This window comes from Glycine soja, chromosome 18, assembly GCF_004193775.1.
Source record: "Glycine soja cultivar W05 chromosome 18, ASM419377v2, whole genome shotgun sequence".
Lineage (NCBI taxonomy): Eukaryota > Viridiplantae > Streptophyta > Magnoliopsida > Fabales > Fabaceae > Glycine > Glycine soja.
Window position 1 is genome coordinate 36,281,043 of NC_041019.1, and position 13,819 is coordinate 36,294,861.

Here is a 13,819-nt window from a genome sequence, read left to right on the forward strand (position 1 = left end):
TCCTAACTTGGAATCCTACACTTTCCTTTAAACACCTCATGCATTGCTCTATAATTTAACAACTCTGGTTCATAACTTGAAATCCTACACTTTTCTTTTAGCGATCGTGGTTGTTTCTCTGATTACATGTTTCTGTGGCTTTCAGCGAAGTGACAACATACTCTAAATCAAAATTCTGTACTTCTCAACACATCTTCCTGAACAGTGAATATAACTAGAGAGATAAATTTAGTTAATCGTTTAATAAAAGCTGTAATAAAATTGGAAATAAATCAGGCGTAAGATGCAGAGCTAAAAACAAGGCAGATTTCTTAACAAACTTAGTGCAATAAATCCTTATATAAATGCCTACCTACTAGGAAAGCCATAGCAAAAGCAGAAAAAAAGCACACACTTAACATTTTTTGTCGATTTGGGTTAAGAAAACGAAGAAAAATCAGATAAGTTTCACACAATTTTGTCATCAGATTTTTCTAATAAATAATGACATGTTGATTTTTTTAATTAAAACATTGAAACATATATCTGATAAAACTCATTGGTTATATTAAAAAGAACATCCATTCATGTGAAGCTAATCTCTGTACTATAATAAAAATTGTGAAAGATTTGATCATGTGCTTCATATCAATTTGATAATGAAAAATGGAATTAATTTGAAGCTGTCTGAAAAAGTTAAAGCCAAGTCTACTCTAGTGAACCTGGTGAGTCCAAATAATCATTTCTCTAGCAACAAATGCTACAACTGTTTACAATGATCTTTTTCTTCAAATTACCTTCTAGAATCTCGTCCACAAGGCTCAAAATATTTTTTATTTATTTTGATCCGCCAAAGGAATATATATATATATATATATATATATGGTCTTGCTAACCTTAGGACACTAAATGAAAATATTTATAATATAAATAGTAAAAGTAAAAAAAGTCATAAATAACATAATTTTGTATATTTTTTAAGAAAAACTTTCTCCTTTAGTTCCTTAATTAATACTCTAAGGATACTAATTAACATTTGATATATATATATATATACCAGAGGTCAGTGGAATAAGATCAAACGGACAGATAGGAAGTAAGAATGCAGTATGACAAATGAAAGACAAATATAAACTTGAAAAACGGATATCAAGGGCACACTGGAGACCGGCTTACAAATCCCAGGTTTTCATAAACAAAGAAACCGAAGCGGCGGTAGAGCCGCACAGGATCGGTGAAGGGAGAAGAGATAAGGATGAAAAATAGAAATTTATTGAATTTAGAAAGAAGCGCTTACAAAAATCTTTTTTCAGAGCACCTCTTCAGAAACCTGAAAAATGGCTAAATGAAAGGGTACCTCACAACATACTTGAGGACTCCTTATATAGCCAAAAATCTAAGCCGGTAGTTGCCGGTAGTTTTGACCGGGACTATTTGACTGTTTGTTACAAGACAAGTAGTTTTGACCGGGACTTTAATGGCTACAAGACAGGTAGTATTGTCCAGCATTAATTACACATTAATTACAAACAGACGGTTTTGTGACCGAAATTAAATTTAATCTAAACAGATACCAAAACAATCATCTTCGTTTTGGTAAAAGGGATCTTCTTCTTCTTTTTCAGCAGAACTTGTTTCTTCCTTCTTTGAGGATGAAGCTTCTTCTTCCTGCTGTAACATTTGTAGAACTTCCTTCAGATTTTTAGCTAAGACCTCCTTTGATGTCGATCCTGCTAAAAATGCTGTCAGATGAGACTTTTGGTTCAAAAACACAGAAGTTTCTGGGTCAGCTGCTTTGAGGAATTCTGGATGGGATTGGAACCAGAGTTTTACTTGTTCTGGATCCGCTTTGGATGAGTCAAATTGTGTCCACCATTTTACAAATGCGTGTTGCCATGAGAATATCCATGACAATGCATAGCTTGAAAAGTATTTAAGATCTGTTGGAATTCGTGATTCCTGCAAATTGTATTGTTTCTTAAATTGGGCAAATCCTGGTTGGACCGTTTCTGGGAATATCTCTGGGATTGGTCCAAAGAAGTCCCACCATTGCAAAAACCAATTGGGAAAATTGTAAATTGTGTTGGTCTTGAAATATATCAACCATGAATGCTTGAAGCGAGTATTTTGGTGCCAAAACACCTTAGTCCAAGCATCAACGTAATCCTAATAGGTATAACCTACCGGATCAAATGGAACTGAAAATCTCTTTCCTTAGTTCAAGTCCGAACCAAAGTGTCTTGGTTGAAGAACTTTTAGTATTTGGATTGTCGAGTGGGTGTTTAAGGTTTGGTCTTTTGGATCTTTGAAATGTTTGATAGATACTGAGTTTGAATCTACCAAAATCAATTCATAAAAAGTTATTGTCTTCAGGATGGTGGTTGGTTTGTAGTGAAATCCTGGTGGGAAAGCCTTGGCCGTCACCTTGAAGGGGTTTTTGTCCCAAAATTCAGGTTCCATCTGCAAAACAGTTAACAATTTATTTTTATAAATATAATTGTTAGTTTGTTTGGTAGGTGGTGTTTGTGTTTTGGCTAAAGGTAGTTTTCCTTTAGTATTGGTGGTTGTTTTGGTCATTGACGCATTTTGGATCATTGTTTGTAAATTTGATTCAGATTCATCATTAGATTCTGAGGCAATGTCTGCCCAAGATTTTTTGATTATTTTTGGAATTTTGGTCAGACCCATGTCTTGAAGGGCCTAAAGGGTTTCAATTGGCCATGCATAGTCGGCCGATGTTTGTTTGACGGTTACCGGTTTGGGAGATTCCTGAGTGGATGGCTCAGGTTTGATTGAGGCAATCTGGGTTGATGACCCTTCTAAATTGGTTTTCTGGGTAGATGACCCAGCCTGGGTTGGTGACCCAGAAGAGGTTGATGATTTCTTGATTGTTGGCTCTGGAAGAGCCAGTCTGGCTCCTTTGCCTGTACTCCTTCCTCCCCTTAGGGAGATTCCCGATGCCTTAGGAGGCATTACCACTTTTCTGTAAGAATTCACGGGTAAGGTAGTCAAGTAATGAGTTTGAGGTGCCCTTGATGTATTCTATGTCAAAATCAAAGACACTTAGAATTGCTTGTCATCTTGCAAAAATTTGTTTTGAGGCAAGGTTTTTAACATCTTTTTGTAAAATATCTTTGGCTGATTTACAATCAACCCTGATTAGAAATTTTTGGTTTAATAAATCCGATTGAAATTTTGAAATGCACAAAACAATTGCTAAAAGTTCTTTTTTAACAGTTGAATATTTTAATTGTGCAGGATTCCAATGTTTTGATGTATATGCAATGACATGATCTTGGCCATGGACTCTTTGTTTGAGGATGCCACCATAACCTATGTCTGAAGCATCAGTTTCGACAATTTTAAATGCCTGTGGAATAGGAAGATACAGACATTTAATGGATTGGACTTTGACTTTGATTTCTTTAACCGTTTGTGTATGGAGGTCAGATCAAGGAGGCGGATTTTTCTTCAGCCTATCATGCAATGGCTTGACAATATTGTTTAAATAGGGGACAAATTCTCCTACGTAATTTAGACAACCTAGAAATCTTTGTAACTGGGTTTTGTCTAAGATTTGGTTGGGGAATTTGCTAGCAAACTCTATTGACCTTTTGATTGGATTGATTGTACCTTGATATATATTGTGACCAAGGAATCGAATTCTTGTTTGGAAAAGATTAATTTTTGATTTGGAGACTGCCAAACCATTTTGTTTGATGATATGTATGAAGGTTTGGAGATGTTTGAAATGTTGGTCAATGTTTTGGGAAAAGATTAAAACATCATCTATGTAGACAATGACAAATTTTGAATAAGGATTAAAAATATCGTTCATAATTTTTTGAAATTCTGAAGGGGCATTCTTCAGTCCGAATGGCATCACGTTCCATTTATATTGCCCGAAAGGTACAGTAAATGCTGTTTTGTACCTATCTGATTCTTGGATTTGGATTTTCCAAAATCCAGATTTCATATCAAATTTTGAAAATATCTTAGCAGAATTTAATCTGTTAAGCAAATCTTTTTTGTTTGGAATAGGATATCTAATCTATTGTAATGCATGATTTAGCGGTTTGTAATTTATGACTAAGCGGGGTGTTCCACGCTCAATCTCAGATTGTTTATTGACATAAAAAGCCGCACAAGACCATGGGCTTTTGCTTTTCCGGATTAGGCCTTTATCAAGCAAATCCTTGATTTCCTTTTGACAGTATTGAAGAAGTTCTTCATTCATTTGGATTGGTCTGGCTTTTGTGGGAATTTGTTTTTCCCTAAAGTCTTTCTCATAAGGGAGATCAATAATATGTTTCTTTCTGTCCCAAAATGCATGTGGCAATTCAGAACAGACGGTCGATTCAATATGATTTAATAAAGATTGAATTTTTTCTTTTACTTGGGGTTTTCCCAGTTGTATTTGAATATTATTAAAAGATACTTCTTCTTTTAAGAAGTTAATTTGATTAATCTTATTTTCTATAAGATTTATATTTCTGGAAATTGGGTTAGTAGAAAAATTAAATATAATTTTTCTTCCTAAATAATTTGTGGTTATTCCTTCATTAGATATTTGGATGGGAAACAGGGCTCTAATGAAGGGCGTTCCTAAGATTACTTCATTCTTAAGGTTTTTTACCAGAAGAAAGTTTGTGTTAATCTTAAGACCTTGGTTTTCAATGATTGCATTTGATAGCTTAAAATTAATTTTTAATTTTGAGCCGTTTGCTGTACTTAATTTTTCTGAGGTTTTCTCAAAGAATTTTGTAGGAATTAATCCTTCTAAAATGCAGTTTGAATCAGCCCCTGTGTCAAATAGGGCCATTGTTTCTAAAACGAAATCATTAATAATTATTTTTATGTTTATGTAAAATTTTTGGATTTTAATCTTGTTGATTAATCCCATAAACATATCATCTTCTAAATTTTCTGGTTGGTTTTCCTCACTGTTGTTGGCACTCTCAGAATCACTATCTTCTTCAAGCTGAGAAAGAATGATCTGATTAATTTCTTGTTGTTGACGAAGTTCTTTTACCTCTCTTTTTAGATTGTTTATCTCTGTTTGGAGATCTTGGGTTGTCGTTGGTTTGGTTGAAGAATTTTCTAATCTTTTGAGTATGTTACTTACATCAAATTTGTTGTTTGTGATAAAATCCTTTTGTCTAGGTTTTACCTCTAGTGTTTTCTTGAGTTTTTCCAGAAAAACCTTCTTTTCCTGGGGGTCAGGTATGGAATTGATTGCTTCAAACAAGAGATCTTGTTCTCTCGTTACAGTATTGATTTGCCCATCATCATCATCTGTTGATGATAGTTGGTCATCTTGTTGGATTAGGTTTAGGTTTTCATTGGAAAGCACGGAGGATGAAGTTTCTGTTTCTTCCTCCGAGGTTTCTATAAGCAAATTGTTTATTTGCTCTTCAATTGCGGGTTCTAGGTTAAGGTTTCTTAACTTCTTTTTTAGTCTACAATATTTGCTGATGTGGCCTTGTTTTCCACAATTGTAGCACGTTATTTTTTATTTTGTTTTTTGTTTAGGATTTTCCATTTCTTTACTGGTTGATGGTTTGTGTGAGTATCTCCTCCTTGGAAATCTCTTTGTATTGACCGGTTTATTCTCATGGATTTCTTTTCTAGAGGATTGTTTTTTCTTTTGCTTTGGACAGGCCGGTAGACCAAATTGTTCGCAGAAAGAACCTAAATCTTTCTTTGTTTGAGCCTTTTCTTTGGCTAATTGCCTCTGAATTTTGTCATCCTGACAAATTTTTAAGGCTACCTTTTGGACATAAGAAATTAATTGACCATAGCTTAAACTTTCATATGGAATATCTCCATTGGCAGATTGACTACGGATTTTATCTCTAACCTTGTCTCCTTATGATCTGGGAAGACCGGCTAGAAATTTTTCTTTCCAAAAAGGTTGTTGACTATCTTCTCTTGTGTAAACCCAAGTTAGGAAAGTATCTCTATACCACCTAAAATCCACTAAGGTTTTACACTTAAGATTTGATAATAATTCTGCAGACCTATCTTTCCACAAGGATGGGTCTCCAATGAAATGTTGGGCTATTGTAAAAATTAATGTGTTAACAGCGTCAGGAATCTCTTTATCATCGTCATTAGTAATGACTTTTCCATTGAGATCCGTCTTAACTGCGCTGTAAATTTTTGATTTCTCCTTATTAGTGAGATAATTATCCCACCATCCTTTTAGTTGTCCAGAAAATCCTGCCACTAAGATATCTATAATGGTTTCTTCTGAACACTCGTGGGAGGTTTGGTAAGCCGTAGCTACCATGGGGTCATATGTTGGAGTGTATTCATGATATATATATATATATATATATATATATATATATATATATATATATATATATAAAGAACCTTGTATAAGGAATAACAACATAAATACATGCAAGGTCGTGCACCAACAAGGAATAATGGACTCACATGGTTACTGTGTATCTATACCTGCAGCACAAATACAGTTTAACCATGAAACCCAACCATCATCTGCCTATGACCCTTCGTGCGTATATTTCTAAGTGTAAAGCAAATAAGCAAGCTATACAAAAAACCCAACCCTTACCAACTCCTTCAACATTCACGTAAGTCCTGTATCATCATATCAATCAATCTCCTTTCCATCACAAAGAGATCGAAACAATCATAACGTTAAACAATTCAAACAAGCCCTGGGATTCATCTCCCATTCACAATAAGAGAATTTTCTTCCTTTCCCTTTCGCATTAATCCATGCCCAAGCTCTATGTTTTGCCAGATCCCATGCGGCCACACAACACAGCTTCCCAATTCCCATTGGCCCCTCTAAAAATAACATTGTTTGTTTGGGAGGGTACCTGCAGCCCCATCCAATAGTAACATTTTCTCCCAACTGAATCAGACAACTCAGAGAAAAAGCATATGCGACACCAATTATTTACCCAATATCCCATTTCAGCCACCACGGCATTCGGATTACAAGAATTTGTGAGTAACCTGCTATACTTGTCAGCCAAAGCCCAAAAACTGTATCACCATTCCGGTTGTCCAGCCATAATTTAGCAACCCTACAACTCCCTAGCCTCCAATATTCTACGTTTGAAAGTTGGATCCTCGCCACCTCATACTTTTGCCAAATCTCTCCACCAAAGGGAGCCTTTCTTCACAACATCTGAATTTCCCAATCCCCTTCAGCCCCCATACTTTGATTTAAAAACATTGCACCAAAGAATCCCGTCATGGTTTTAAATTGAGGTTGCGGTCTGCCAGAAAACCTTTACATTGCGAAAAAAATGCGATTGATATGGCCGCAGTTACGGCTGTTCTCCGCTATTTAAAACCATGACTCCGATCATCCTTAATTATTTTCCTCATTTTCATTTCGCAAGCAATTCCATGAACATTGCAACATCCTTTACTCCTAGTCCTCCCTTCTCTTTCTCAAGACAATTTTTTTTTCCATTTGATCCAAGAGATATGCTTTCCCTCCTCCACACCTTTACACCTTTACACAGAAACAAAGCTCAAAAGTTGATAGGTTAAAACCGCCCAGTAGCTTTCAACTAAGAGAAGTAACTCCAAGGACATGAATATGAGTGATTAACAACTATTTTGAAACGTACGTATAAATTGGATTAAAAGTAAACAACTGTGAAAAGAGAGAACAAATTTTTAAATGTCATTAATTAGCACATATATTTAAATATGAGATGCAATTTTACTAAAATAGAGACTAAAAAAAGGAAGGAAAGTTGATTTTACAAAAATGTCCGCACATCTACTTCATATATATATATATATATATATATATATATATATATATAAAGATCTTCTAGTGAAGCCAATATCTGTACTGATAAAATGTTGAAAGACATGATCATGTACCGGATATTAATTTCATTGTCAATAATGGCTTGAAGACTTTGTAAATTGTTAAAGCCAACTCTGCCCGAGTGAACCCAGTGAATCAAAGATAATCAAGTTCTCTAGCAACAAATGGTTCAACTGTTTACAATGAACTTTTTTATTCAAGTTACATTCTGAGACTCTGATCTGATCCTCAAAGATCAAAAGTTGATTCTCTAAAAATGCCTAGAAGCTTTCAACTAAAAGAAGTATCTCAAAGGATGTGGATACAAGTTATTAACAACTATTTCGAAAGTGCAAATTAGGTTATGAGAGCCTTCTTTTAGGGTTCTCAAAGCGTATTAGAGGCTTCTTTTCAATGGCTACTAGATGTAGTTAAGTCTTTACAGAACTGAGTGAATGAACTGATAATATTAGAAAATTACAGGACACAAGAAATACCTCCATTATTATCAGTTAATGGTACAAGAGTCTTCAAGTGCACATGCAGTGCATACAATAATCAAAATCAAGCCAAGCACAAAACATGCAAAAAGTGCACAAACATATACAATGAAAAACAAAAACATTAAAAAACCCAAAAACAGCCTGTACCGTGAACAGGTGTTCTCGCTCTCCAAACCTCCAAACAGCGATTCAAGCAAGCAATTGATTGGTAGTGGCGGATGAACCTGATTGGGCCAAGAATGGCTATACGGTACATGTTGAGTGAAATTTGGTTGGACTTGCAAAGCCTCACTTGCCTGAGCATAACACAACTGAATTGGTGTTGGTCTTACTTGAATCATATTGGCTGAACCATCCAAGAAGGTCCTGCTTGCACTGAATTCGGCTGTATTAGCTGAACTGCCTTCAGCTGAAATAACTGACCCGAATTCGGTTGAATTGACTGAATTGAAATCGATTGAACTAGCTTAACTGAATTTAGCTAAACTGGTTGACCTGAATTCGGCTGCACTAGTGGAATCAATCTTGCCTGAATTGAATTTGGCCGGCTAGGTTGTACCAATTCTGCCAAAAAGCCACTTGGTTGAAACTGTGGTAAAGATCATGCCTGAGTGTTTGCTGATACCTATGGGTTTCCTACCAAAATCATTTGGCCTTGGTTTAGTTGGTCTGTATACCCATGCAAGTACTGATGACCTAGCAGAATTTTCTCCAAATTTCCCATGTCTAGCTATTCTCAAATTCTTTAACCTGATGAAATTCGTTGTGAACCATATGATCAATTCTGTATCCCGATGTTGATATGCTATTTTTCAAAGAAGGTCCTCATGATCAATTCTCTATTAGTGGTGCATTTGCCTTGACAAAAGACATACGGATTAGTGTAGGCATGTTCTGTATTGGTTAGGTAATAGAAACTGCCAAGTAAGCATAACAATGCTAATTGATTAGGTCTCCTTGTGTGAATCACTTTTCTTTTGACCATATTCTAGGGATATTTGTGAATTGATTCAATCCAAAATGAAAATAAAAAAAAATCAATCCCAAAACAAAAAACAAAAACAGAATAAACAAAAAAACCCAGTGGATAAAAAATTTGAAAAACTGAATTTTTTTTATCGGATTGGATTGAATTTCAAATTTAATTCTGCAAACTAATCCAATACAAATTGAACTTGTACATTATATATTCTTATTTCTTATATATTTATAAAATTATTATATAACTTATATTTATTTTTTAAAATATATATTTAATTTAAGATCATTCTTAGTTACTATTTGAGTTAAGATGCATCGATATAGTTATATAAATAAAATACTTATTATTTTAAATTAATTTTTATTATATTTATCACATTAATATATAATATTTTCTATAAAAAATAAATGTATGATTAAAAAAGAAAATCAATTCAATCCAATTCAAACCGCATCAAATTGGATTGGATCAGATAGGATTAAAGTTTTGAACAAAACCGATTAGATGATAAATTAAAAAATTAAAGTGATTAAATTAGATGATTTTTGCTTCAAAAATGATCCAATAAAATCCACGAATTCCCCGACCAGATTCCATGTTCTCTCCCTCAGATTTCTGAATGTCTTCAGCTATTTGGGCTCACGGGGCATCTAAATTTTGTTGACAAATGAATCTGTCAATTGGATCGATCAACTAAAGGCTTCATCACGGTTCGAAAATAATGTCAAGCAAATTGTCTTGAGAAGGGAAATTTTACAGATTTAGCTAATTTTGGAAGCCATTTCAGCAGACAGCAACAAAAATTTGCCTGACCGGTGAAAATTGTAACTGATCTACCTTCTAGTAACTGCTTCTATAACTGGATCATGATTTAAAATACTAGAAATTATTATTTACATCATTTTAGCAAATGAGATTTATTAGAAAACTTCTTATATATAGGCTTGAATCCAATTCGTTCAGCATGCTTTTATGAAAGTTGCTAGTGTATAATTGCGTTGTACTGGTGTCACATAAATTCCAATCTTTTCAATATATTTAGTAGCACTGCTCTAATAAAAAAGATAGTATACTAATTAGTCTATAATATGAGTTAAGAAAAATTTAATATATTAGAAAATTAAATAAACTTAAGAGTTAAGAATACATCTATGTGTATAACCACCTGCAAAGTCGGTGGAGAATTTCAGCTTAATTGGTATTGAGGCATTGTGTCAAGTATCAGTTTTTGATACAACCTCTAAGAAACTCGAGGTTGCACTCGACCAACAAGATCACATTGCATCGAAGGGATTCAGCTATAACAGAAATCTCTTAAGAGTTTAGACTATGTGTATTATAGCCAGGTATCGTTTCCAAGGAACAGTTGCAACTTGATAAATTGACAACTGAATTGAACATATATATAAAGTCAATTTTGTCTGAAATATATTAGCCATAGTGCTAATAATTGTCACAGTTACAACAACGCATCAGTATCTGTTTCTCAATGATGATATTCCAATTTAAAGAACTAGCGACATAAATACTACAGTATAATGTACCATTCTTTCTGTCTCCGTACCTGCAAAAAAAAAACTTTGTTAGTTGAAAGTCTTAGAAAGTTGGTTAAGCAAAGTTTAACAGATGTAGCATGCCGATGCAAGAAATATATATCAGAAAGTATAAAACCTGTGACCAATGATCTGTAGAATGAAATTGTAGAAGTAAGAATCAATGAAATATGAAATGACCAAGGATCTGTAGAATGATCTAACTTCTATTTCACTAAAATCCTGTAATTACGATTCAAAACTTACAAAGCAATGAAAGAGGTGAATGACCGAGAATAAATCGCAAAAAAGATTGCTTTGATCGAATGCCTATGCAAAATGGAAACCGACATATATATCAAAAACTATAAAACCTGTGATTATAGGTTGAAATCGTTCAAAGCTAAAGTCATACAGTAAAAATAGCACAAATATTCAGATCTAGTGTCGCAGAGATTGATGAAGCTCGCATTTGGAGAAAGAGAGGGAGAGAAAACATGTCAAAGAAAGACAGAGAGAGAGAGAGAGCATAGGTCGGAGAGATCAGACAAAGATAGCACAGATTAAGATTGAGATGCTGATGAATGAATCCTTGAATTCACAAGCAATGGTTTCATTACTTCTTTTCTTAAATTTTCTTATAAATGAAATTAATATCTAATTTTATCTAAGAATGTAATATGATGCCCAACACAGCTATATCAGCTTACTAATTTGATAATGGTAGTGATAATAAAAGAGAAGCAGGCAACAGTAACAATTTATAGTATAAATGTTAACAAATGACATTTTATTAGAATCCACAATATTTCTTTACATGCTAATAAATTGGTTACCAGATGCTACATTTCTAGTAGTAATTCACAACCCAAGAGAAGAATATATGTTAATACATGATATAGATTAGATCTCACATAATTAAGTGAAAGAATTAAACATCTGACAAAGCGTTCGAGATTATCATTATATAATTGAAAAGACAAAAATTAGATGATGCCAATTAAATAGGGTAATCAAGAACTTACATCTGTAGAATTTCAATAAGGTATGACCAAACTTTTGGTAAAAATCTTGAGGTTGCGCCACAACAACGTTCTGAAACTATCTGAGGGAATGACAGAAACTTGAGACTTACCATCCCCCTGGTTATACAGAATTGTTTGGTATTCATCATTAGCATTTCTAGTGAATTTCAGCATGAAGAAGTGTCCGTTGTTAGACATGCACAATGGTAAAATCATGGATTTTTCTTCATAAGGACGAATATTAAGATGTAAATAACTAAAATTTATTAATTGAATCCAAGACTTGTCATCTCCAAACTTCCTCATCTGCCACAAGCCAAGATGGGTGTTGCTATCTTGCCAAACTCAAAGCGAGTCTCTAAAAACTCCAATATTTGTATCAACAAAGCAAAAATCGTCGGGAAGAAACAGTGATCTGCAAGTCTCCTTCTCCAGATCAACAGAAATAATTATGATTTCTGAATGAATGGTTTCTTTTCCCTTAATAACAACGCAATTAAGGGTTCCACTCAGATACACTCCACCAACTTTAGGTAAAGTCCAAAGAACAGGAAAACCTTTAAGGTTTCTCCAACTACTGTCACCCGCGCTATAAACTTTCATCTCAGTCTTTTGAGATACGTCAAGTGAAAGCATAGTCAATGCAATTGCTACAACCTTGTATTTGTCACTTGACGGATCATAGCCAAACCCAAGCATTGTTCTACGACCAATGCCCGGGGAAAAAGACAGCGTTGGCGATTCTCTGGATATCACCCTTGTCTCCTTGTTCCAGAAACAAGCACGGTATCCTTCTAGTATTTCGCTAACCCCACAGTGCAACCCATTACATGAACCAACCAGATGGTTACCTGGCATATTTGCGAAATTGAACAAGAACGTTTCAATTTGTAGGGAATGGAATAATGAACTTACATCACACGATTCCATGTGGATTTCAGGGATGGATCCGAGGCTGGCATTTTTCATCAGTTGAAGGTGTTCCAAATCGTCCTTCGCAGCAGATTTGTTAAGGTGCAATTTGATGAAATAGGGATCTGACATCAGGGAGTTCCATCCCTTGTACACACACTTGAATTGGATCACAGTTTTCACGGGAAGACGAGACAAGATTTCGTTGATGAGTTCGTCACAGAGGAGTGGCGAACATGATTTCTTCTCTGATCGCATGTTTCTGTGGTTTCTTCTCTGATCGCATGTTTCTGTGGTTTTCAGTGAACAGTCCACATATATATGTCCCAATGTTGCTAGGGTTTAACATTTTTTTGTCCATTTGGATTAATAAAAATAAGAAAAATTAGATATGTTTCTTACAATTTTTGTCATCAGACTCTTCAACATATTTTAAAATTTTACGAGATATATTTAAGAAAAAGAAAAAAGAAAAGTTAGATATGTTTCTCAATATTTATGGGCCTGTGCTCTGCACGGTATTTAGTTTGGGAAAATAATTATATTTATTTTATGTCATATCCATTTTAATAACTAAAGAATAATGTTTTTTTATAATTACTAAAAACTATTATTTGAGTATATAATAATTTAAGAATATAATATATTTTATAATTATTACGTAAAAATATTTTTGCAAATTTAATTAATAGAGTAGATGGAAAAAATTGCGTAACAGTGAGGAAATTTTGCAATTTTTTTACTAAATTACATAAAAGTTTTACAATAAGAAATTTTTCAGTAAAAAAAAATTATAAAGTTTTTAAAATATTATGACAATGATGTAAAAAAACTATAAACAAATAATAAATAAAATGCTCCCCAAATTTAATTGGAATGAAAAAAATAGAAACAAGAATTTGAATTTGCTGATAAAACAATCTTCAATAAATCTTTAGTTAGGCGAGAAGAGATAGAATATAGGGAAAAATTTTCATATTAAAATTATTATGATAATAAACTAGAGAAAGGTTCGACAATTAAAATGAAATATATATATATATATATATATATATATATATATATATATATATCTTAGC

General features: G+C 33.7%; 1 protein-coding gene across 1 annotated transcript; it reads right to left on the reverse strand.

Moving 5' to 3' along the window:
• Nucleotides 1-12,173: 12,173 nt before the first annotated feature.
• LOC114397195 (F-box/kelch-repeat protein At3g23880-like) lies at nt 12,174-12,998 on the reverse strand. Its single transcript, XM_028359301.1, has one exon. It carries the CDS (start codon nt 12,996-12,998, stop codon nt 12,174-12,176), a length of 825 nt encoding a protein of 274 aa, XP_028215102.1.
• Nucleotides 12,999-13,819: the final 821 nt, after the last annotated feature.